The sequence below is a fragment of the Protopterus annectens genome, chromosome 7.part1 (assembly GCF_019279795.1).
Source record: "Protopterus annectens isolate FY-2018-M chromosome 7.part1, PAN1.0, whole genome shotgun sequence".
Lineage (NCBI taxonomy): Eukaryota > Metazoa > Chordata > Ceratodontiformes > Protopteridae > Protopterus > Protopterus annectens.
In genome coordinates this window covers 425327995-425355572 of record NC_056740.1, presented here as the reverse complement: position 1 = coordinate 425355572, position 27578 = coordinate 425327995, and the positions used below count along the sequence as shown (strand labels likewise).

The following is a 27578-nucleotide window of genomic DNA, read 5'->3' as shown; positions in this document are numbered from 1 at the left end:
GCTGTTGACAAATTGGATATAGGCAATGCTTTGGCCAAACATGTTTTGCAAGAACATTTAGATGGTTCTAACTCCCATTAAATTTTAAGAGAAGGCAGGAAGGAGGATAGTAGATGTCAGGGGTGTTAGAAGGAACAGGTGGGGATGATACACATTTTGGGTTTGTGGGTGGGCAAAAGAGGTCTGGAAGCAAACACACAAGATTGGGGAGTCACTGCTAAAGAATGCAGAGCACATCTGGGAGTTTCTTTCTGGAGCATAAAGAAGGTCAATAGCATCAACAAAGAAAGAGGAAGGAATAATATCAGGCTAGTAAGTACAGAAGTTAAAACCACTATCACTCACAAGTCAAAGGGGACAAAAACAGCACAGAAGCACACATTGGAAAGAGATTCTTGAACATGAAGAGAAGATAAACAGAGATAGATAAATTAAATATATAAAATACAGAAAGAAATAAACAACAAGAACTAACTAGAATGAGGAAAGGAGGGGAGAGAAATATAAAAATGGAAAGAGCTATTAAAATGCTACAAGTGTGAAAATTATAGCAGATGGAAGGAGAGGGTGAACCCAACAGGAAACCAAGGTGTATGATATTTGGATAAGATAGGAAATGAAGCAACCAACCTCTGGTGAGATGTGGTGAACCATGCATGAGGATCATACCTCTCAACTCTCCAGATTTTTGCAGAATGTCCAGATTTTTGCCTACTGTTTTTGGTCTGTTCCTAATAAAAGTTTTTGTTTTCTAGCAAATCGCTGAGGATTAAAGTCATTAAATAAGGGCATATATTTGACTTTCAGACTTAGTATCCTTCAGAAAATACATGGTAACACAAATCATGTTATTCTAACAACTGTCTGTGAGATCAGTATTTAAAATATGTCCCTATTTTTGGGCCTTTGTCTCCCCATCATTTTAACCTTTGTTCAGATTTCTTGCACTAAGTTGAGAGGTATGATGAGGATTGCACATGAGTGTAATATACTGTATGGAGATACTGATTTTTCAAAAGCATGCTAAAATTGGTAAAACAAAGGTTTTATTTCTACATAAAAAAGTGTTTGCATGCATCCTTATGTATGCAAGTACTCTTTTATGTTAAAGCAAAACTTTGTTTCAAGCCATTTTTTTAAGTAAATTAAAATTAAAAAAAACTTTCAGTCAATGGAAGTGTAAATTAGTCATGACATATTTATGGAATTTAATATTAATATGGTGGGAGGAGCTGTGCACATCATTCTGGGGGGGGCAGTATAATTAAGAGTGCATTAGCATGAGTAAATGCCTGTGAAATGATTATTTAATTATCAACCTGTTAAATTAACAGTTTGGCAAAAAAGGACACACTGTTTTTGTCAAACTATTAATTTAACTGGTTGGCAATTAAATAATTATTTCTGAAGCATTTACTCACACTAATCCACTCTTAATTATACTAGTCCCCATAATGACATACATAGCTCCTCCCACCATATTAATATTAGTGCCATAAATATGTCATGACTAATTTATACTTCCATTGATTGGAAGTTTTTTTAAATTATAATTTACCAAAAAAGTAGCTTGAAACAAAGTTAGATATTTACATAAGAGTGCTTGCATGCACATGGATGTTTGCAAACTCTTTTTTTTTGCAGAAATATAATTTTGTTTCATTGCTTTAAATATGATCTTTAAATAAAAAATAAACAATTCACTCTGGTCCAGGTTTATAGAAGCACCTGTATCAGAAATAATGTGTCAGTAGAAAAACATTATTTCTTGCAGAATGTAAGAGTTCTCCTCCCAAAAGTGGAGTAAAACATGTTGGCAGATAAAAAAGGGGCAAGAGTTTCCGATGGGTTATAATATGTGTAAGATGTTCCTGGTCACTGTACTTATTGTGCAGTCCACTTTGTCTTCTCTGTGTCCCCGATGGTCCAAGGTTTATTCTCCACTTGCACCTATCACCGTTTATAGTCCTCACGGAAAGCTGTATTGTTCTTTACGGTGCACTAAAAATATGGAAGTTCAGAATATGTAAAATGTGTGCTGGTAGTTTTTGAGGTAGAGTAACATCTTGACAAAAGTCAGATAAGCCTGAATGAATGATAGTGTAAAGCAGTCTCATGAGTGTAACATCAACTTTACAGGATGGTATAAAAAGTGATGAGTGACATAAAGCTGCAAATGCAAGGTTAGTAGGATTGCATCATAGGTTAGAGACTTCTTACTGCCTTGTGTTTCAGAACATGGCTGCTTAATACTCTTCTCTTTTACAGATACATCCTGAGCCCTGTGACAGAGTGCCAAGCAGATTAAACTACAGAAATCCATTTTTCAGCAGACGTCATCACATGTTTGATGATTCAATGAACCCATATCAGTTTAACCCTTTCTTCTTAAACCATGGAAACAAACTTGGCTGCCAGAAACGATGCATTAGGACTGCATGGGTCAAGAAGTGCTGTAAAAATCACCATGGAAACGACTGCCAAGGTAAAGTGCGGCAACTGTCTGAAAGAACAATACGATACTAATGGAGTATAATGTGGGAGGGGGGTGCAGAGCACACGTACGGCAATCTTTGGGAAAACTTTGCTTCTCTGAGAAGGCTGATAGACTGCTGGTACAAGTGTTACAGCAACTACTACCATGTGAGACAGATTTAAAGTATTTACTGTGGCACGGGTCGGCAACAATTAATAACGGGGATGTACACAGGAAAGGATAGAAACACTCTGAGGTAACAGTTACAGGTTTTTTTTTTTTTGTTTTGTTTTTTTTTTTTTTTGCAATTCGTTTGTGTAAGTTCTCTAGACATAAGTGCTTCAGAGAAGGGACAGCCTGGGAAAAATGACTAAGTTGCTCAGAGTCATACAGTTTGCAAACAGAGACTGACGGAGTCAAACCCAGGACTGCAGGATAAGTGACACAGGCAGCATGAGAGAATAAGATTGAAAACCACAACAGAGATGCAAGGAGGTAGCTGTCCCCAGTATTAATGAGATCGAGAGAAATATAGATAGAAAATGATAGAGAGAGACAATCGTGTTTTGTAATAACACCATTTCTTTTTATTAGCTACTTTTTTGCACTTGTGTTCCTTACATGGTTTTCTTATGGTGATAGGTGGGGATGTCAGACATTTAGACATTTTGAGTGGACACAACATCTCTTATTCACAGGGGCTGGACACATATTCCAACAGAAAAAAATGTATGAATATTTCTAGTGAAATTGTGCATTTTGGCAATTTGTGTGTACTGTAGGGAAATTAAGATAATTTGTATTGCCCTTTCAAAGAACTGATCTATTTTGTTTTTGCCAAAAATATACTTAATGCATTTTCATTGTTACTGTTTCATGGAGGAGGTTTGGCATAATACTTAGGGTGTTTACCTCATAGATACAAGGTACAGGGTTTGATTCTAACCTTTACTCACTGTCTGGATTTTGGATAAGCATATAACAGTGCAGACAGATAGCCTAGCTTGTACCTATTGACCTGTTATACTTTGTACCATATTTTAAACATGAATATTTAATCCTTATTACTATTAGATCCAAAGATATGCCTCCCCATAAAAATGATAATTTGAAGCAAAATTATGTCCTTTGCTGATCTAACATGGCAGAAATTATATTAAGAATTGTTGTATTATCCATCAGCTTACACAGGATCACAGGTAAACCTTATAGCTCTTTACTGCTGATGGATACCACTTCCAAAAAATCTATAAACTGCTTCCATGGCTGCCTGGAGGATGAATAGAAGCATACAAAAGAGCCATCAAACAGAAGGGGACTCTGCTTCTCATTCTTCTGATTGCAAAGCTCATAGAGAGACTTTGACAGTGAAACCTTTTCCAGTGTTCCAATGGAAAATGCTTAGACAGAAAAAAGCACAGGCGTTGACTGGAAGAATCAGAAGTACTTTGGACATGAACTGGAATGTGGGGTTGAAGTATGGAGATAAACAGAAAGACCAGCAAAACTAAAATTAATGAATAAATATGAGACTGTAAAGCACCAACCACCTTTGCGTATTATGGCTTTGCAAGATTGGATTTTTCTGACTTTGTTAAACTTGTTGGGGACTGACAGCCATATGCTTCACTTTATTTCATTAATGTTTGGAAGAACACAAAAAGAAAAAGGGAGAGAGAGGGAAAAGTAAGTCAAATGATTTGTTCTTAACTATATTTGTATAAAACATTTCATGATATAAATTGCATGTTATGCTAAAGTAAACAAAGACTTTTTTTATTGTTTTTAGTTTTAAGAATTCAGACATTACAATGTAAAAAAGAGAAGAATGGCTTGACAAAAAAAATTTAAGACAATAGGTTGTAATCTTGGGCTGTTGGAGTGGGAAGTAGGGTATAAAAGACCACTGATTATAATATATGTACAATTGAAATGTTTTATTTTAATCTTGCAAAGGTGAATGCCTAGATTAATGCCCTTGGCTTAATCTAATGATAAGTTTATCTGAATGCAAGTGAGTTTTAAAAAGTAATAATAAAAAAGTAATGAATAGTTTTCTTTAAGCAAATAAATTTTCAGTGCCAGTCGAGAGGTCTGAAACTGAGGGTAGCTGTATACTTTGCTCTTGTGTTTCAATGGAAACAAGCTGACTAAAAGTGTGGACAATAAATCAAGAGGTTTGGACATTGTTTGCTCAGAGAAATGTAAAATTAAAAGGTACAAGGACAAGCAGCTCAGTAAAATATAAAGTTTGAAATTATTGCAAATAAATAAGAGATACCAGCTTTTCTGGTAATTAAAAGCTTTAATGCTTTTACTAGAACAGTATATAATTTAGTTTTATTTAAAAACAGCCAGTGTGCTTTTTCTTAAGGCTAAATGTTAATGTTTTCTGAAAGTATACAAGTTGTTTTTCACATCTGGGAGGGGAATAAAGCTAAGACAAGAACCAGCAGCAATTAGTGTATGTAGAAAAACAAGGTGTACTGTGCATCTTAGCATGGATAACCTTAATTTTAGGTTAATTAATGCTTGTAGGTGGTGCGGTGAATTTGGGACAGTTGTTCCCATCAGGCGGGTTAAACTTTATTATTTGAAGATGTGCATAGTTTGTGTGTTTGTTTTAAGGTAATATGTTCTGGGGGTGTTCTAGGATGTGTTTTTGTTTTTTTGTTTGAGGTTATTCGTTAAAACAAAAAGTCATGTAAAATGTGACATAGGCTCAAACAGAAATGACAAGAAACAGCTGTATAAAGGATTAACCTGCCAAACATTAGAGGATGCATGTAACACAGAATCTGTAAAGACATTTAAAAATCTGTTGTATACAATGGATGGGAATACTAACTTCTTATCATACAGGCTACACTAAACATATTGTTTTGGAAAGTGAATGGCCTCACAGGTATAGACAAAAATGTAAGAGTTTTGAATTAAATGAAAAATACAGAGTGCAAATAACAATGCTGCAAGAGAAACATTTAGAAAGAAGTGAGCTTGTGAATTTGATAAAGAAAGGATTTCAGGAAACTACATGCTAGAAGTGCTCCAATACTGATACAAGAGGAAATAAGATAGTAATGTTAGTATTGTGGCATTAAGGAGCTAGTGACCAGGGAGGAGAGTTATACTGGTATGCATTTATATTTCATCTAAAACTGCTATTGTGCAACATTTTGGAAGAAATAATCAGCTTTCAAAAGGGAATATTACTTACAGGTGGGGACTGGAACTTGAATTGCAACAATGAGGATGCATTTGGGGACCTACAAGGGAAAATATAACATAAGAGGGTAGATTTCTGAAGAAACTTAGTAGGAATGCAGAGAGGATTTATATACTATTACCCAGGGTAGTACAATAGCTAGACAAGACTAGACAGAAATTATATTTCACAGGAACATGTGCATTTAATTGAAAGGTGTGACACATACCCAGTAACTATTTCAGATCATCTGCCAATAACAACTAAGATAAAAATGCAGGGTAATGAAGCAGAAATGAAACACTGGCACTGCTCCACCTACATGTTAAAAAAGAAAGGAATTTAAGGAATGCATAGTGGAAAATATTCAATAGTTATTAGGGAAGATATAAATATCTTCAGAAGTTATTGCCAGTAAGTGGGATAAAATGAAAGTAGAGTTTGAAAATAAGGCAGAAATAAAAGAAAAAGGTGTACACTTCACATGACTGAATCTCAAAATACTGAATTTCATTTCGGTGAAACCACAATACCTATTTTTTTAAAATACTGAAAACTCATTTGAATGAGTTTCATTATACTGAAAGCTTACAATGCTGACTTTCAAAATACTGAATTTTAAGCCATAGACATGGTTGGTATATTGTGTGTGCAAGAGACCAGATGAAAGGGGAGCAAGGCTAGATGCATCCAAGGCGGGTTTAAATTGTCTTATCATGGTGTGGATGGGAGGAAAAATGGCGTAGGGGTTATCCTGAAGGAACAGTTCGCTAAGAGTGTTTTGGATGTGAAAAGAGTGTCGGATAGAGTGATGTTTATGAAACTGGAAATTGATGGTGTAATGATGAATGTTGTTAGTGCATATGCTCCACAAGTTGGGTATGTGATGGATGAGAAAGAAAACATTTTGGAGTGATCTGGATGAAGTGGTGATGACTGTACCCAAGGGTGCGAGAGTGGTGATTGGAGGAGATTTCAATGGGCATGTTGGTGAAGGGAACAGAGGGGATGAGGAAGTGATGGGTAGGTATGGTGTTAAGCAAAGGAATGCAGAAGGTCAGATGGTAGTGGATTTTGTGAAAAGGATGGACATGGCTGTGGTGAATACATATTTTAACAAGAGGGAGGAGCATAGGGTGACATACAAGAGTGGAGGAAGTTGCACACAGGTGGATTATATCTTATGTAGAAGGGCCAGTCTGAAGGAGATTGGAGACTGTGAAGTGGTGGCAGGAGAAAGTTTAGTTTAGCAGCATAGAATGGTGGTTTGTAGGAAAACATTGGTGATCAGGAAGAGGAGGAGGAGTGTGAGGTCAGCACCAAGGATCTTCTTCTTCTTCTTTCGGCTTTTCCCAGTTAGGGATCGCCACAGCGGATCACCTTCCGCTCATGATTGGCAGTGGAGTTTTATGGTGTCGAGTTGCCAGCCCGGCGCCCAACCTTCCACAGAAGGCACATACACACATGCACTCAAGCCTAGGGCCAATTTAGTGTGTTCAATCCACCTACAGCATGTCTTTGGATGTGGGAGGAAACTGGAGCACCCGGAGAAAACCCACGTGACCACAGGGAGTACATGCAGACTCCGCACAGAAGGCACTCCAGCCAAGGATCGAACTGGAGAACCTCTTGCTGTGAGGCGGCAATGCTAACCGCTGCACCAACATGGCCACCCGTCAGCACCAAGGATCAAATGGTGGAAATTGAAAAAGGGTAATTGTGAGGTGGAGTTCAGGGAAGAGTTAAGACAGGCACTGGGTGGCAGTGAAGAGTTACCGAATAGCTGGGTAACTACAGCAGAGCTAGTAAGGGAGATGGCTAGAAAGGTACTTGGTGTGACATCTGGAAAGAGGAAGGAGGACAAGGAGACCTGGTGGTGGAATGAGGAAGTACAGGAGAGTATACAGAGAAAGAGGTTGGCAAAGAAGAAGTGGGATTGCCAGAGAGACGTAGAAAGTAAACAGGAGTATAAGGTGATGAGGTGCATGGCAAAGAGAGAGGTGGCGAAGGCTAAGGATAAGGCGTATGAAGAGTTGTATGAAAGGTTGGACACTAAGAAGGGAGAAAAGGACCTGTACAGATTGGCTAGACAGAGTGGCCGAGCTAGTAAAGATGTGCAGCAGGTAAGGGTGATAAAGGATAATGAGAGAAACATACTCACAAGCGAGGAGAGTGTGTTGAGCAGATGGAAAGAGTACTTTGAGGGGTTGATGAATGAAGAGAATGAGAGGGAGAGAAGGTTGGATGATGTGCAGATAGTGAATCATGAAGTGCAGGGATTAGCAAGGAGAAAGTAAGGATAGCTATGTAGAGGATGAAGACTGGAAAGCCTGTTGGTCCAGATGACATACCTGTGGAAGTATGGAGGTGTTTAGGTGAAATGGCAGTGGAGTTTTTAACTAGATTGTTTAATGAAATCTTGGAAAGTGAGAGGATGCCTGAGGAATGGAGAAAAAGTGTTTTGGTACTGATTTTTAAGAATAAGGGTGATGTGCAGAGCTGTAGTAACTACAGAGGGATTATACTGATCAGTCACAGCATGAAGTTATGGGAAAGAGTAGTGGAAGCTAGGTTAAGAAGGGAGGTGATAATTAGTGATCACCAGTATGGTTTCTGTCAGGAAAGAGTACTACAGATGCGATGTGTGCTCTGAGAGTTTTGATGGAGAAGTACAGAGAAGGTCAGAAGGAGTTGCATTGTGTCTTTGTGGACTTAGAGAAAGCATATGACAGGGTGCCTAGGGAGGGGTTGTGGTATTGTATGAGGAAGTCAGGAGTGTCATAGAAGTATGTAAGAGTGGTACAGGATATGTACGAGGTTAGTGTGACAGCAGTGAGGTCTGCAGTGGGAGTGATGGATGTGTTTAAGGTGGAGGTGGGATTACATCAAGGATTAGCTCTGAGCCCTTTCTTATTTGCAATGGTGATGGACAGGTTGACAGACGAGATCAGACAGGAGTCCCCGTGGACTATGATGTTTGCAGATGACATTGTGATCTGTAGTGAGAGTAGGGAACATGTGGAGGAGACCCTGGAGAGGTGGAGATATGCTCTAGATAGAAGAGGAATGAAGGTCAGCAGGACTAAGACAGAATATATGTGTGTGAATGAGAGGGAGGATAGAGGAATGGTGAGGATGCAGGGAGTAGAGGTGGCAAAGGTGGATAAGTTTAAATACTTGGGATCAATAGTTCAAAGTAATGGTGAGTGTGGAAGAGAGGTGAAGAAGAGAGTGCAGGCAGAATGGAGTGGGTGGAGAAGAATGTCAGGAGTGTTTGTGACAGACGAGTGCCAGTAAGAGTGAAAAGGGAAGGTTTACAAGAGGGTAGTGAGACCAGCTGTGTTATATGGGTTGGAGTCAGTGGTACTGACAAAAAGGCAGTAGTCAGAGCTGGATGTGGCAGAGTTAAAGATGTTAAGATTTGCACTGGGTGTGACAAGGGTGGACAGGATTAGGAATAAGTATATTAGAGGGTTAGTCCAGGTTGGAAGGTTTGGAGACAAATGCCAAAGAGGCAAGATTACGTTGGTTTGGACATGTGCTGAGGAGGGATGCAGAGTATATTGGGAAAAAGATGCTAAGGATGAAGCTGCCATGTAACAGGAAAAGAGGAAGGCCTAAGATAAGGTTTATGGATGTGGTGAGAGAGGACATGCAGGTGGTTGGTGTGACAGAGCAACATGCAGAGGACAGGAAGAAATGGAAACAGATGGTCTGTTGTGGTGACCCCTAATGGGAGCAGCCAAAAGAAGAAGAAAAAGAAGACATGCACACTTACAACACCAATGACTAACTCTTTCCAAAAAAAAAAAACTACTTACTTACACTCTTAACAGAAACTGGACGATATAAAGCCAAATTATGTGGGGGGGGGGCTAATTCGCCTACCAGTGTGGGGGGATAAGGCCTCTACACCTCCTAACTAAATTTTTATATATATATATATATATATATACTAACTCCAGGATTGCACTACAGTGGAGAAAAGGGCATATGCCTTGTGCTTACCTTGCAGTACTGTGCACACTGCCACTATTGCCAGAAGCAGATGAAATATCCACCTTATTACTTTAGCTACTTGTCATAAAAATGTACAGAGACATACCCACGTTTAGAAACACTACAACACGACTTTCCATGCTACTGTAGGTATTCTGACTGTCGGCACTTTAAGTTACAGTAATGTGTTTGTATAACAAGCAGGTAACAGGTGAAGGGAAACACATCACATTTATGCCTTAAAGTTCAATATTTTGAAATTCAGCATTGTAAGCTTTCAATATAATAGGACTCAGTCAAATGAGTTTTCACTATTTTGAAAATTAGGTATTGTGGTCTCAGTCAAATGAAGTTCAGTATTTTGAGATTCAATCATGTGAAGTGGACCCAAGAAAAAGATATGGTTAAGAAATAATAATTATTTAAAGGGGCTGACAAAGGTTAAAGTATTGCAAAATAAGAGGAATCTCATTTAATAAGAAGAGGCACAACTGCAGAGTGATAAAGAGGGAAAGGCAGTCCATACAGCCTACCTCGATCTGGCGAAGGCCTTCGATACAATACCCCACTCGGGTATCATTGAAAAACTCATCAGCTTAAATGTTAACCCATACATCACAAGATGGGTTGCAAACTGGCTGAGTGACAGAACCCACAGGGTCAGAGTTGCTGGCGCCATGTCAGACTCAAAGCCTGTCACAAGTGGTGTACCACAGGGCTCAGTCCTGGGCCCACTCTTGTTTGGCATCTACTTTTCCAAGTACAAGCAAACACAGGAGGGTTATGGCTGACAAAGTTTGCAGATGACTGCAAACTGGGCGCCATAGAAAACACATCTGACACAGATATCCTTCAGAAGGGTCTCACAGAAACGGATAACTGGTGCCAGAGCCATGGCCTAAAGTTAAATGCCAAAAATGCATAGTCATACCCTTCGGGAAAAACAAGGTTACCTAGCTACCAAATAGGTGGCAATCCACTGAGCATAGAAGAAGTTATCAGGGACCTGGGGACCCAGGTTGATAGTAGTCTGTCATTCGACACCCATGTAGCTAAAGTAGTTAGGAAGACCTTCTACATTGCCCACCTTATCATGAAGGGATTCTCATCTAGATCAAGAGGTCATAGTCTCCCTATACTCATCACTCATCAGACCAATGATTGAGTACAATGCCCCATTAATGTATCTGACCCGACACTTGCAGCAGCTGGAGAGGCCACAAAGTTCCTCACCAAAAGGATAAAGGGTCTCAAACATCTGTCCTATGCTGCCCGACTGAAAGAACTCCAGCTCTATTCAGTCGCTTACCCGCTGCTCAGGGTGACCTTTGCCTAACATACAAGGCCATGTCAAACCCAGATTTGATGAATATGCTTCACCTCAAAAATCTAGATCCGTCAGAGCCACAAGGGGAGACTTAAACCTCGACACGGCTATTAATAGGACATGCTGGAGGGATAGATTCATCACCCAAAGACTCCTATGCTGTGGAATAAAATCCCGGTATATGTGAGGCAGAGCACCCTGGCCTTGTTCAAGAGAAATCTTGACCAATGGATGGGATATACCCCAGGGATTACCTCAGTGTCACTGCTCGACAGAGGCACAGCAAAATAATGGGTATAGTTCCCCATACTATGGGCTAGGCTTGTAAATGCCCTCGGGCAGATAGCCTAGTATGAACCTATGAACCTATGAACCTAAATAAGGGAGTATCTAGAGGGTATGCTTGAGTTTAGAAAAAATGCTGTTCGTTGATAATAACTCCAGAGCACACAAACTCTTAGCATAATGACGCAGGCAACAGAAAGTATATAGGGTTATTGTTATTGCCAAACTTACTGAGCGTATAACAAGAAAAATAACCAGAGATCCTATAGAGATAGAGGTATTTCAGAAATTTTATGAACATTTGTATAAAGCAGAGGAATGTGGAAATCAAAAAAAAATGCAAATGTTAGGTATTTATGGATGACTTAAGTTGGCCAGGCTTAGAGAGGGAGATGGATGAGACAGAACAATTAACAGCTAAGATAGGAGGAGACGAGATAAAATGGTGATATATAACCAATCTGCAGGAAACTCTCCAGGAACAGGTGGCATTCATGTGGAAGTTTGGAAGCTAGAAGGGAAGAATGTGATAACAATCTGGAAGGTTTTGTTTAACAGTATTTTAAAAGGAGGGGAAGCACCAACATTCTGGAAGAAAGCTGTGGTGGCTGTAATGCCTAAAGATGTTAAAGACTTGGCAGACCCAGCTTTTATATGCCAATTTCAATTTTAAACCATGATTATAGGTTCATAGGTTCATAGGTTGGTACTAGGCTATCAGCCCTAGGGCCTATACAAGCCTAGCCATAACAATTCCTTGGCTATTTCTTCCCACACTATTTAGTTCCCTGGACCCCTGTCTAGCAGGGCGACTGACGTGATCTCCAGGGTGAATTTCCTTTCTCCCATCCAATCATCGAGGTTCCTTTTGAAGAGGGGCAAAGAGGCGCTCTGCTTGACATGTATGGGCAGTCTATTCCAGAATCTGGGGAGTCTCTGGGTCAGGAACCTATCCCTCCAGCATGTTTTGTTTATTGTGATGACAAGGTTTAGAACCCTGGAGCATGTGGCTCTGAGAGATTGGGATTTCTTTAAGTGTAGCATGTCCAACAGCTCTGGGTTTGACATGGCCTTGTATGTTAAGCAGAGATCACCTCGGAGTAGACGATATGTGACAAAGTATAGCTGGACTTTTTTAAGGTGGTCAGCATAGAGCATCTGCTTTAGGCCTGTGATTCTTTTAGTGAGGTATTTCTGTGGCGTTTCCTGTTGTTGCAGATGTCTTGAGAGGTACATACTAAATAGGGCATTGTATTCTATAATGGGTCTAATGTGGGATGAGTACAGTGGGACAATGACCTCCTTTTTTCTGAATGAAAAGCCCTTAGTGATGAGGTGTGCCACACAGAAGGATTTCCTGACTGTTGTGGTGATGTGGTTATTGAAAGTGAGACCACTGTCCACCTGTGTCCCTAAGTCTCTTATCACACTTTCATGTTTAGTGTACTGTCACCTATGTGGTAATTCACAGGTACATGTTTTTTCCCAAAGAGGATGACTATATATTTCTTGGCATTGAGCTTGAGCCCATGGCCCTGGCACCAAGCATCTGTTTCTGTAAGGCCCTTTTGTAGAGTATCGATATCATTTGGGGATTCAGTAATGGCTCCCAGTTTGCAGTCATCTACGAACTTTGTTAGCCAGAGTCCCTTAGTGTTGGCCTGTACTTCAGAGAAGTAGATGCCAAACAAGAGAGGTCCCAGGACTGAATCCTGAGGTACTCCACTTGTCACTTATCTGGAGCTGGATTTTTAGTCAGCTACTTTTACAGTGTGGGTTCTGTCAGTAAGCCAGTTGGCAACCCATCGAGTGACATAGGGATTAATGCCCACCTTAGTAAGTTTATCTATGATTCCAGAGTAGGAGATGGTGTCAAAGGCCTTGGCGAGGTCCAGATAGGCTGTGTGGACCACCTTACCCTTGTCCATGGCTCTGGAGACTGATTCAAAGAAGTCAGTCAGGTTCAGGAGACAAGATCAGCCCTTCACAAACCCAAATTGGGTGGGGTCCAGTGTTTTAAGGTCACCAATGTCTTTGTTTATAAGTTCCATGATAATACGTTCCATGGCCTTGCAGATCAGGCTCATCAGGCTGATGGGGCAGTAGTTCCCGGGATCCAAGGTGGATCCCCCTTGTGGAGTGGGATAACAGTAGCTGTGCGCCACTCAGTGGGCATGAAGCCTGAGGTGAAGGTATGATTAAACATGGCACTTAGGTGAGGTGCCAGTTCATTTTGTAGTTCATGTAGTACACAGCCCGGGATGTCATCTGGTCTCATGGATGCTGTATTCTTAGCTTTGGAGAGTGCATTTTTTACCTGTGTGGTCATTATTACCAGAATTTGGCAATCTTCCGGTATTGAGATGGGCCATTTAGGGGGGTGAGAGGGGGGTGAAGTTGGCACTGAATCGATCTGCCAGGATATTGGCAATATCCTTGGGATCAGTATATTTAATGCCATTCTGTTGTAGCTCAGAGAAGATCTGAGCATTGCCATTTAGATTCTTGACATAGTTATAGAATGCCTTGTGGTTGTCTTTGGAATCTTTGGCAATTTTATTTTCGTAATTAGCTTTGGAGGATTTTATGAGGGATCTCAGCTTCTTACTGAGGCTGGTAAGGGAGTTTTTTGCATCCTGGGATTTTCCTCTTTTCTGCAACAGTTTCTTCCTTTTGTTGTAAAGTTTGTTTATGGCAGGGGACCACCAGATTGGCTTCCTTTTTTTGGAAGAGAGCATCTTGGTTCTATTTGGGATGGCATGATTCATGCATGAGTGGATGTGCTCGTACAGTGCCTTAGTGTAGGATTCAGCAGTTGAACTTTCAGTTCCTGTCTGCATGGGTGTCATGAAGTTTGTAACTTCTGACTTGAGTAGCATGAAGTTGGCTTTGGAGAAGTTTTTTATTGAGGTTTCCTTACTGGGGGTGGGGGTGGGATGAGGATGTTAAGTGTGATTAGCTTATGGTCTGACCTGATCAACAAGGGGGTGACCATAGGTGTAGAGCATCGATTTCCCATGTTGGTAATGACCAGGTCTAGCATATTGGAGCCCCTGGTGGGACTATGGATTAGTTGATCCAGGGCATTAGAATTTATGAATTCCAAGAACCGTTGGACAAAGGTGTTGGTACATGAGTAGTTTTCCCAGTTAATGGCAGGGGATTGCAGTCTTACCTAGTGTTAGTTGCACCTGGAGAATTTCAGACACATTGTGTTGGGCAACTAACCTAGTGGTGTGAATATCCTTGGTGAATATGGACACTCCACCTTTAGTGTTTTGATCCTAGTTTGGTGGCTGAAATGTGTGGTAAGAGTTGTAGCGTGGTATTGCAGGGGTGCTGTCTGGAGCCTTGAACCAGGTCTCAGTTACTGCACAGATATCAATGTTCTCCATTTTTAGGGGTGCCTCGAGAGAGTACATTTTGAGGTTTAGACTTCTAGCATTGAGTAGCATTACCTTCAGATTTTGCATGCTTGTACCTGTTATGGTGGTTGTTTTGTCCTTTGAACTTTGCCTAAAAAAGGTACTATGGTGTGGCAAGAGCCTTAGCCAGTAACCTGAATCCCAGGGGCAACAGATGCAGCCCATCTCTGGCAAAGCATCGTCTGTCGATCATGTCTTCCCAGGCAGACAGATACTCGATCCCCTTTGAATGACACCAGAAGCTTGGCCAATTGTTGAAGTCAGTCATTTTGTCCTTATGTTGTGGTATCATTCTGGGCGAAAGCAGGATGCTACTCAGGGCTAGGGTCATACCTGTCTAGGCCACATGGTCTGAGAGCTCTTCCATGTCTCTTTTCATGTAGTCCAGGGAGGTATGTCTCAAGTCATTCACTCCAACATGGACAATAGCAGAGTCATATTTGTACTTGTTGTGGAGTGACTTGAGTGCATTTGTTATGTAGCAGATCCTGGCACCCGACAGGCAGCTCACTGTAATTTTCTCCTTGTTCAGCCTGGTGGGTGGGACATCAGTGTGCCTGACTATAGAGTCACCTATGACTAAAGTGTTAGGTACGTTGTCTTGCCTTAAGGGCTGTTGCTGGGTGGCACACTGGTGTTGTGAGCTATGTAACACTTTGGTTGTGATTGGTGTTTGTTTGCGTTTCAGCTTCAGAGGTCCTTGTTGCTTGGGCAGGTTATAGTTAAGGGCCTCCGCATATGTGGATTTAGTGTTGTTATGTGTGGGTGATGTGAGTTTAGAACGTCTGTGTGTTTCTTGAGGTGTAGTGTGGGTGTTAACCTTCTCCTCTTGACTGTCTAGCACAATCTTGGGTGGAGAGAGCTTTACTTACAGTTTGGCTATGTAAGTGCATCTCTCACAGGTTGTAGTGTTGGGTGGTAGGAGGAGAGGGTTGTCTGTGTACATGAGGCAATTGCTGCATTGCCCCAGTATGCCCAGATTCACCAGGTGGACAGGAGAAATCAACAAAAGCTGACCTTTGGACATGCCTGGTTTGCTGCTTTTTTTTGAAAAGTACAGAAGCTGTTTTCCCTTACCTTAGCAAGGTACTTTGCAATGTAGGCTGTTTAGTGCCTATGATTAATTTCTCCTTATTAATGAGACTTGAGTGCTTGTATCAGTTTAAGGCTTCCTAGTGCTTTCCAGCAGGTATTAGAGCAAGTGCTAGTCACAGGGATGCTTAAAGATAAGATGGAAAAAAATGGTTTATCCTAAACACTGCAGTGTGCACTAGAGAAGTTCGATGTGAAATTAGGTAACTTAAGTTTTACCTGTTTAAAAAGTTAAGCTTTAGTGGAGAGTCACTATTTTTAAAACAGCAAGATAGATTGAAAGGGGGTGATCACTTTTGTATTCCGGTACTATGGAATACAGTAGAATGGCCAATAAATTTAAATAGTTCAAGTCAAAGCTGTTGCACGGAGATGCAGAAATCTGGATACACAAAGTCTGTTAATATTCAACGTGGCTGCCTGCTAGGCACAACATCATACGCTGTTTGAGTTCAAAAAATCAGCTACAAAAGTCACTAATTGCTATTCAGCACTGTTAGGAACTTCCAACAACACCAGTCAACTCCACTGAACAATAACTTGAGAATCACACAAAATCAATAATCCAAGCGTTCAGCGAGGTGAAAGTAAAAGAATTGGTTTATTAAAACATCCGGCAGGCGCTTTCGACAAGGTCTTCTTCAGGCCGTTATACAAATTTTTTAAAAAACATTCACAAACATTTATAAAGGATGTGACATAGACATAATGATGTCAAATCCTGTTCAAACTACAATATATTAAAGATACAAAACATTTTCTTAAAACTTTTGGGCAATACAAAAAATTAATCACCTAACATTCTTACTGGGTATGGCAAATTACAGATGCTATTTGCACATACATCAACTAGTGCAGCTCTAAAACTGTTAGCATCAAAGTACATTAAAATAAGTTAAAATGCAAGACATTGTCTGCACCATTCCGGCGCTGTAAAATTGAAGTACCTAATAATTTAGTTAGGTATGACAAAATGCAAACGCTATTTCTACATGCATCAACTAATACAGCTCTTTACCTATTATCAAACAAAATATACATAAGATCTACATTTGTAGTTTAAATCTTGCTTTCAGTAGCTGCATTAAAAAGTCCCGGTTCACTAGTTGTCAAAAATGCAAAGCACTAAATCCAACGTTGTATACACAACTAAATACATAAAACAGATGTCCTTATTCACCTTACAGCATCCAGAAACTATTGCAAATACATGACTGTTATAAATATGGAGGGGGGTTAAGGGGCAGGGAGTGGGTGTGAGTGTAAATTGGGCTGGGAACATAATATAGGAGGTCAGGAGGTGGGACTAAATGAGTGAACAGATGATCATATGAAAGAGGTATAGGGTAAGTGGAAAGACAATGTAGGCAAAGCTACTAGGAATGTAATGGGTGCTGCTGGAACCGTGTAGTCAAAGGGTCTGAATATAAACTGAAGATCTAGATTCAACGAATAGGTTTGCCTTTGAGTATGGGCTTGATTGATACCCTATCATTCAGGCCAGGGCTCCTATCAGCCCTCAGTCTAACAATCCATTTCACCTCTGTCTGTTCTGTTTTATTACATACATCCCCTCTTCTATTACTAGGTCTATTCAGATCTATTACTTGAAAAACAAAACTGTGTTCATTCGAGGTGTTCGAGATATGTTTGGCCAGTGCATTGGATGAACATTGCACCTTGATTTTGTATACATGCCTGATTCTCTCTTTTAGTTTTCTGTCTGTCTTTCCTACGTAGAACGCAGGACAGTATACGCATGTAGCCAAATATATAACATGTACAGAATCACATGTGGCTGGTGACGTAAATGTATATTCTTGTTTGGTACTTGGATGCGTAAAAACATTAGACTCTTTTATATATTTGCATTGATTGCATTTATGACATTTCTTAGTTATGTTGATATTGTCACTAACAGGTGCTCCTCTATCTATCCTATTTGGACCACATAACATCTTATGAAGGTTCATTTTATTTTTATATGTAAATTTGAGGGTATCACCTATCACCTTAGAAATGGCTGCATCTGTCAATAAGATATCCCAATGTTTCTTATAAATGTACTTAATACTATTTACGTCTTGGGTGAAATGTATAGGGATTCGAAAGTATTCATTACTGTTATCAGGTAAATATCCTGAACTCAATGTGTCAACGTGTGGCATAGCAAAGTAAGGATGTGCTCTACCTTCCCTTAGGGTATCTATCCCACTAAAATTTTCTTCAATTTCTTCTTCTTTGTATGAGCGGTCTAAAAATTTAGTCCGTAAGTCATCTAACTCACTCAGAAATCCTGGATAATCAGAATTCAATCTAGAGGCTCTCATCACTTGGCTCCTCATAATATTATTGAATATGTGGCCTGGATGCATGCTGCTACGGTGGAGTAATGTGTTTCTGTAACATTTTTTCCTAAATACCCCTGTGTTCAGGCTACCATCAGGTAGCTTCTCTATGTACACATCTAAGTATGGTATGACTTCTCTCGATTTAGTCATAGAAAATTTTAAAAAGTCAGTTGCCATGTTCATTTCAAATTCCAAGCCACTTAGTTCCTCCTCTGTACCACCCCAAATCAAAAAGAGGTCATCAACAAATCTGGTATAGCACAGAGCATATTTCCTAAATATATCAAGCTGAAATAGGGATACATCCTCCCAATCAGCCATAATTAGGTTGGCGTAGCTATTGGCACATGAGGTGCCCATAGCTACGCCATCCTTTTGTATGTAAATTTGACCATTGAAAATGAAGATGTTATTCGTTAGTACTATTTCCATTAACTTGCATATCACCTCTATTCTACCTGAAGAATAAGTGCCATCCTTCATTAACCGTCTGTTCAGTCTGATGAGTCCATCATGATTTGGGATCACTGTGAAGAGTGACTGGACGTCAAAGGTGACTAATAATCTATCATGTATATCATGCTTGTGTTGGATTTCTAACATTTTCTCATACAATTTGATTAAAAACTGTTTCGTATCCCTTAGTATGTAATCATACTTGTTAACTATAGGTCTTAGTAAAGATTCCAAGTATAAAGATATGGGCTTGGTGATACACCCTCTGCCAGCAACGATAGGTCTCATGGGTGGACATTCACCGTCTTTATGTATCTTGGGGATTCCTTGAATGGTAGGTATAGTAGGATGTTCAACTGTGAAATATTTAAACAATTCCTCATTGATTTTGCCTTCCTTCAACATAACGTCTAAACTGGTATACACATTAGATATAATCCTATCAACTATGTTAGTATTAATTTTTTGATAGAAGCTGGTATCATCTAACATTGATTTCATCCGTTGCTTGTAAAATTCCATATCCATCACAACAACTGGGCCACCCTTATCAGCAGGTCTTATCATAATTGTTCTATCATTCTTTAAACTTGTAAGTGCTTTCCTTTGGTTTGGCTTTAAATTGCCTGCCCATCTCTTATTCCTATTAGCATGGTCATTTTTGTATAAGTCTTGTTCAACGAGTTGAGAGTACGCTTCTATGAGGGGATGGTAACTAGGAACATAAGTACTAGGTTTTCTGAACGGATGTTGTATATCCAAGGAGTTACAAAAATGTAATTTCATTTGTAAGTTATGAATAAATAGTTTCAAATCTATAACACTATCAGTAATGTCGCTTCTAGTAGATGGAATAAAAGTTAAGCCTTTTTCTAGGACAGATTGCTCTTCTTTAGTCAATTTCCTCATAGATATATTCCATACTAGGGATTTTTGTTCCCTTGCCAGATCTTCTTTAATGTAGGTCCAGTTTGAGTTTGTTCTGCTGGCCTCTTTTTCTGTCTCCCCCTGCTTATGGACCGTCCTCTCGCCCCTCTCCCTCCTCTCCATTGACTGGCAATAGGGAAAGGGTGGGGTGGGCAGTTGTTCTTACTGGGAGTTCCATTAGTGATAGTACATGGGGTCAAGCTCTTATTTATGTTATCTCCACTTATACTGTTGTTGTCATCCTCTATATGTTCACATATATCTATCCGTCTATTTGCTTCCTCAAAAATAGAAATATCATGTACATTACTAATTGGTGATGCATTAACATCATTTCTATTATCATGGTGTATCAGGGCTGTTGTTATTATAGTTTTATTTTTCATGCGATCTAGTTCACCCTCTTTTCTCTTTACTGTAGTACTACCACCATGTGTATCTAATGTATTCAGATCTCCATCCCTTGGTGTAACTACTAGTACATCCTTTTTATTACTGTTGGTAATAGGTGGTTTATCTTGCATATGTTCCCTACCATCCTTTGGCCTAGTGACCGAAGTCTCCACCCTGGGCCAGGTGAAGACATTTCCCCTTTGGAAATAGTTGGTGTCCCTCCTAATTTTATCTCTTTTGTTGTAATAGTTTTTTCTCAAAAATGAATATACCATCTAACATCCTGTCTAGTCTAGTATCTAAAATTTGTTTTGGATACAGTGTATATAAGCTCAGTTGTTGTTCTTTAATTTTATCCCTTAGGGCATTTTCAATAGGCAAAAAGTACGTGTTTAATAGTTCCATATACTTATAGCTAGTTTCTAAGTTAACTTGTTGCCATAAATATAATAAATCTGTATATACTGTTCCAGTAGTGGGCATTTTTAAAACCCTCAATCCCCTGGGAACAATTTTACGTGCTATACAGGCTTCAAAATGTTGTCTCTGTAATTGGAGACGTTTTAACCTCATAAAATCACTTTCCATTTCTTGTAACATTGTATCAAGCCCTTGATAATCATGTAATATACCTTCATTCTCATCTTTCCCGATTGGAACACTATAGTTAAGTAAAGGGTTAATCTCACCTTTAACAGCATTCTCAAACCTGCTGTGATTATCAACAGAACACATTTGGGATTTCATTATAACTTCCGGTTTGTAAGGTAGTTCTATAGAAGAACTTGCAACATTTTTATCTGCCATGCTTGTGTGAGTGATATAAAATAAATAATCACAATGCAGAGACAAGTAAACACTCACAACAAGCTCCGTGCACACACAAAATAATACCAAGTCCAATTGTTTAAGTCAAAGCTGTTGCACGGAGATGCAGAAATCTGGATACACAAAGTCCGTTAGTATTCAACGTGGCTGCCTGCTAGGCACAACATCATACGCTGTTTGAGTTCAAAAAATCAGCTACAAAAGTCATTAATTGCTATTCAGCACTGTTAGGAACTTCCAACAACACCAGTCAACTCCACCGAACAATAACTTGAGAATCACACAAAATCAATAATCCAAGCGTTCAGCGAGGTGAAAGTAAAAGAATTGGTTTATTAAAACATCCGGCAAGCACTTTCGACAAGGCCTTCTTCAGGCCATTATACAAATTTTTTAAAAAACATTCACAAACATTTATAAAGGATGTGACATAGACATAATGATGTCACATCCTGTTCAAACTACAATATATTAAAGATACAAAACATTTTCTTAAAACTTTTGGGCACTACAAAAATTGAATCACCTAACATTCTTACTGGGTATGGCAAATTACAGATGCTATTTGCACATACATCAACTAGTGCAGCTCTAAAACTGTTAGCATCAAAGTACATTAAAATAAGTTAAAATGCAAGACATTGTCTGCACCATTCCGGCGCTGTAAAATTGAAGTACCTAATAATTTAGTTAGGTATGACAAAATGCAAACGCTATTTCTACATGCATCAACTAATACAGCTCTTTACCTATTATCGAACAAAATATACATAAGATCTACATTTGTAGTTTAAATCTTGCTCTCAGTAGCTGCATTAAAAAGTCCCGGTTCACTAGTTGTCAAAAATGCAAAGCACTAAATCCAACGTTGTATACACAACTAAATATATAAAACAGATGTCCTTATTCACCTTACAGCATCCAGAAACTATTGCAAATACATGACTGTTATAAATATGGAGGGGGGGGTATTGCATCAACTAATACAGCTCTTTACCTATTATCAAACAAAATATACATAAGATCTACATTTGTAGTTTAAATCTTTCTCTCAGTAGCTGCATTAAAAAGTCCTGGTTCACTAGTTGTCAAAAATGCAAAGCACTAAATCCAACGTTGAATACACAACTAAATACATAAAACAGATGTCCTTATTCACCTTACAGCATCCAGAAACTATTGCAAATACATGACTGTTATAAATATGGAGGGGGGGGTAAGGGGCAGGGAGTGGGTGTGAGTGTAAATTGGGCTGGGAACATAATATAGGAGGTCAGGAGGTGGGACTAAATGAGTGAACCGATGATCATATGAAAGAGGTATAGGGTAAGTGGAAAGACAATGTAGGCAAAGCTACTAGGAATGTAATGGGTGCTGCTGGAACCGTGTAGTCAAAGGGTCTGAATATAAACTGAAGATCTAGATTCAACGAATAGGTTTGCCTTTGAGTATGGGCTTGATTGATACCCTATCATTCAGGCCAGGGCTCCTATCAGCCCTCAGTCTAACAATCCATTTCACCTCTGTCTGTTCTGTTTTATTACATCCCCTCTTCTATTACTAGGTCTATTCAGATCTATTACTTGAAAAACAAAACTGTGTTCATTCGAGGTGTTCGAGATATGTTTGGCCAGTGCATTGGATGAACATTGCACCTTGATTTTGTATACATGCTCCCTGATTCTCTCTTTTAGTTTTCTATCTGTCTTTCCTCGTAGAGCAGGACAGTGTCATATGTAGCCAAATATATAACATGTACAGAATCACATGTGGCTGGTGGCGTAAATGTATATTCTTGTTTGGTACTTGGATGCGTAAAAACATTAGACTCTTTTATATATTTGCATTGATTGCATTTATGACATTTCTTAGTTATGTTGATATTGTCACTAACAGGTGCTCCTCTATCTATCATATTTGGACCACATAATATCTTATGAAGGTTCATTTTATTTTTATATGTAAATTTGGGGGTATCACCTATCACCTTAGAAATGGCTGCATCTGTCAATAAGATATCCCAATGTTTCTTATAAATGTACTTAATACTATTTACGTCTTGGGTGAAATGTATAGGGATTCGAAAGTATTCATTACTGTTATCAGGTAAATATCCTGAACTCGATGTGTCAATGTGTGGCATAGCAAAGTACGGATGTGCTCTACCTTCCCTTAGGGTATCTATCCCACTAAAATTTTCTTCAATTTCTTCTTCTGTGTATGAGCGGTCTAAAAATTTAGTCCGTAAGTCATCTAACTCACTCAGAAATCCTGGATAATTGGGGGCGTGGCCAAGGATGAACACAGGATAGCAGCAGATTTCTTCAGCTCCACTAATTTCATTACACTGACAGGAATTAATTACTTAAAAAATTAATTTTTGAAGTAATTTTCTTTCTAAATATGTTTGTTTTATATAGTTCTTGAACTATATCTAAAAAAAAAGGAAATCTTAACAATATTCCTGTCAGAAATCACTTTGGAAATTTTCCTGTCAGTTTATCAGTCTGAAATGTGTTCCAGTAAGACAAATTCTCAAGACTCCAGCATCAAGAAAAAACTTCAGTCTCTGATAATTATAATCCAGCAACTTACTGCTAAGATGGATAAAATGGATACTAAAATAGACACCTTCATAGAAAAAACTACAAAACAAATAGACTTGTTACATATAGACCTGCAACAACAGAAGATCCAGATGACAGGCATAGAAGAAGCTGTGAATGACATGGAAAATAGAATACAAGAAGAGGAAATCAACATTGAGTTTCAGCTGAAACAAAATACACATTTACGAACAAAGCTGGATGACCTGGAAAATAGATCTAGGCGCAATAAGATTAGGATTTTTGGACTGCCAGAAAATATTGAAGGTAACAATATTACTTCTTTTTTAACAACATGGCTCCCTAAAACTTTAGACTTACCAGAAGCATTCTCTTTTGGTATCGAAAGAGCACATAGATCTATAGCTAATACTAACTCTAACAAAAACTATCCTAGATCAGTTATAGTTAGATTTCTATCATCTTTTGATAAAGAGATGGTTCTTAAATCTGCTTGGGCTAAAGCTCCTGTTAAGATTAATGAGACAACTGTGCGTTTTGACAATGACTATTCTTCCATGGTAATAGCTAAAAGAAAAGTTTTTCTGCCACTAATAAGGGAGCTTAAAAAGCACAGTTTAAAACATACCTTCTGTTTCCTGCCAAGCTTAAAATCTTCCTTCCTAATGGTCCTAAAATTTTGATGACTTAGACTCTGCTTTACTGTTTATCAAAAAAATAAGATTTTGGATAAAGTAGAAGAAGTGACATGGGCTAGAACTTCATTAACAAGACTGGCAACTGAAACTTCGTGGAAGACTTCAGAGAAGAAGAAGAGACTAAAAAACAAATGATTTGTTCTATGTTTTTTTTCCTCTCATCATTTTATTTCATTATTAATCTTTTTAAATATAGTTCCTGCATTTCCAAGAAGCAACAAATATTTTGAAAAGATTTATTCAAATTATTCTCTGTGTGCAAAGAAATGTTTTGTTTCATAACTAGTCAAAATACCTGGAGATTTAATGGCAAGTTGTGATTTAACTGGTTTCTCTTTCTGAAAAGGAGAAGTAAGGTCAGTAATTTGATACATTTTTTTCTTTATCTTTTTTTTTTCTCTTCTTCTTTTCTTCTTTTCTTTGTTTAAACAATGACATTCTATTTAGATTATGTAGTGGGTAAAGGGTGGGGAAGGGCAGGGAGAGAAGAGTAATGAAAATATGATTAATAGAATAATAACATATTTATTCCTTGTAAAAGTTTATATGTTCTTCAAATGCTATTCCTAATTATACTTTCTTGATTACACTGCTTATGCTTGTTTGTAAATAATCTGTCATGCTTTAACTAATAATAATTAGAACTAAATAATAGTAAATAATATGTTTTATTTTTAACTCTATTAATATAAACAGTAAGTAATATTCCATTGTATATACTTCTTATAGATTTCTCTTACATTTTTTATTTCTGCCTTATACCCTTTTACTTTCTACTCTCTTTTCTTTTCTTTATTAATATATAGAAATGCTTTTGATCATATAGACACAGTAAATAATAAGATTTGCATAAAATTGAGTTGGGACAAAAATATTGAGTTTTATTACTTATTAATAATTTTGGGCTTAATTTCACTTACATAGAAGCTGTAATAACCTGTAAAATACATTGTGAAGGTTTTGTCATGTTTAGATGCATTTACACTGCTAAATGAATGTTTGTCACTAGTTTTTAATAAGTTTCCCACCAAAATGTTAAGAGAGACAATCTGGGATGTGGGCTGTCTCATGCACAGTGTCCACGAGCTACTTCAAAAGCTTCAACTCTCAGAATTCTCACAGAGAAGCTGAAAGCAGCTAGTCTCACCTTTGACCTAGATATCACACTGACACATCACAGATTCAGGAATGACACTCTACCAAGAAATAGAAATGATACAAATGCGACTATGTGAAAGAAAATGAACTCTTTAACATCTAAATGTGAGTTATTTTATATAATTACTTAAATATCTATGTTATAATTCAGAAAATATGTCAGTTATAATGAATTTAAATGATACAGTTTCTTGTAGTAAGTAAATGTCTTATTTTAGAAGGCATAGAAAATGAAACATTTATTCAAGTGTTTTTGAAAATCTACTTAACAGCAGCTTAATAATCTGTGTTAAAACTTATGTTCCAAACATATACATCACTATAACTCATTTAATTCATCTGATTGACAAGCATAAATAATTTTATAACTCTATACTGGAAGAAATTGTCATGTGATATATTTTAAAGCAGTAGTATAGCATGGTTGTAAAATCTGGTTACTAAAATGTGTTTGCTGTGCATTATTTTGTATAAATCAGACAGATTTATTGTAGGGACAGCAAGTAAGTTAGTGCTAAGTAAGGACACAACTCAGTGAGATCAGATATATATATATATATATATATATATATATGTGTGTGTGTGTGTGTGTGTGTGTGTGTGTGTGTGTGTGTGTGTGTGTGTGTGTGTGTGTGTGTGTGTGTGTGTATGTGTGTATATGTGTGTGTGTGTGTGTGTGTGTGTGTGTGTGTGTGTGTGTGTGTGTGTGTATGCATATGTATATATATATGTATATGTGTATGTGTGTGTGTGTGTGTGTGTGTATGTATATATATATATATATATATATATATATATATATGTGTGTGTGTGTGTGTGTGTGTGTGTGTGTGTGTGTGTGTGTGTGTGTATGTGTGTGTGTATATATATATATATATATATATATATATATATATATATATATATATATGTGTGTGTGTGTGTGTGTGTGTGTGTGTGTGTGTGTGTGTGTGTGTGTGTGTGTGTGTGTGTATATATGTATATAAGTGTTTCTGAGAATCTGCATAACTATGCAGTATGATTTATAACAATTTCTATGAATACAATATTTTATTCTATTGACAATAATGAGTTTGAGTAAATGCTCATATACAAGCAATTCAAGGTTTTTTTGGAAGCTGTTAATTGCATTTACATGACAGAAAATAGATGCATCTTAATATATGTAATGTCTGAATCATATTAGCCAAAGTTTTTGATTTAAATGAATGTTAGAACTTATTTTTCTCTCCTCTTGATTTCTAACATCAAGATTATTTGAATGCTATTTGAATACAAATGTTTTATATTACATGGATGTATATAGTAGTATGAACAGTTTTTAAAAAAAAAAAAAAAAAGGTTTATTTTAGTTTATATGATGCTGTTTTACCAAATGTGTAGTCTTGTCTTGCTAGATAATTGAATTGAAAACTGTTAACCTCAGTTAAATATAACTAGTATTAAATTGATAAGGTGGTAGCTGAGGTACTGCTGCTTAGGGTAGGGGGTTAACTTGAGTGGTAAATACTACTCTAAGTTGGAGTTTATAACTCCAGGCTGGATGCAAGGTTTAATCCTTAGATTATTTTCACTTGTTCATTGTTATTTGTATATAGTTTTGACATCCACAATATATTTTGTACATTCATTGTCACTACAAACAAAATTGAATCCTATACGAAATCCCATAAGAGATTCAATAAATACAGCTATATGTAAAGGTACACTTAAAGGAGGAGATGTAACATTACTTATCTTGTTATTTGTTATTTTGATCATAAGATTCTTAAGTTTTAAAAATGCCAAATGACATCTTTAAAAGGAATTTCTTTAAACATTAATGGATTGAATAATCCATGTAAAAGGGCAAGCCTAATAAGATACATTAATTTACATAAGGCCAACTTAGTCTTCCTGCAAGAAACCCATCTCTTGAAAAAGATATTGATAAACTAGCCACAAACAAACATACAGTATTGGTTAGTTCAGAGCACACTCAGAAAAAAGAGGAGTGGCTATTTTATGGAATAAAAGTATGCCCATTCCTAAAACCATTAAGTCTTATCAGGATGACAAAGGAATGTTTTGTATGGTTACAATACAAATTAATGGGAAGACTTACACTTTAATTAATGTATATTGGATACCTGGAATTGGTATTAATACAGTGAAACATCATCTTGATAAGATCATATCATTCTCTATAGGAGATATTATTTTAGCTGGTGACTTTAATTGTATACTACATGAAAGTGATACTACCACTATAGGGAAAAGAAGAATTACATCTAATGCAAAACATTTAAATGATTTTGCTAATTCTTATCATCTGAATGATATTAATAATCAGATAGATTCAAAATCATTACCATACACCTTTTTTCTAACAGATACAAAACTTATTCAAAA

General features: G+C 37.8%; 1 protein-coding gene across 1 annotated transcript in view; it reads left to right on the top strand.

Moving 5' to 3' along the window:
• STAB1 (stabilin 1) overlaps positions 1 to 27578 on the top strand; it is a 2761215-nt gene that overhangs the window by 2254180 nt on the left and 479457 nt on the right. Inside the window, exon 59 of the mRNA XM_044078505.1 lies at positions 2269 to 2485. Within this exon, the coding sequence (XP_043934440.1) occupies positions 2269 to 2485 (217 nt within the window). The remainder of the gene's footprint in view (positions 1 to 2268; positions 2486 to 27578) is intronic.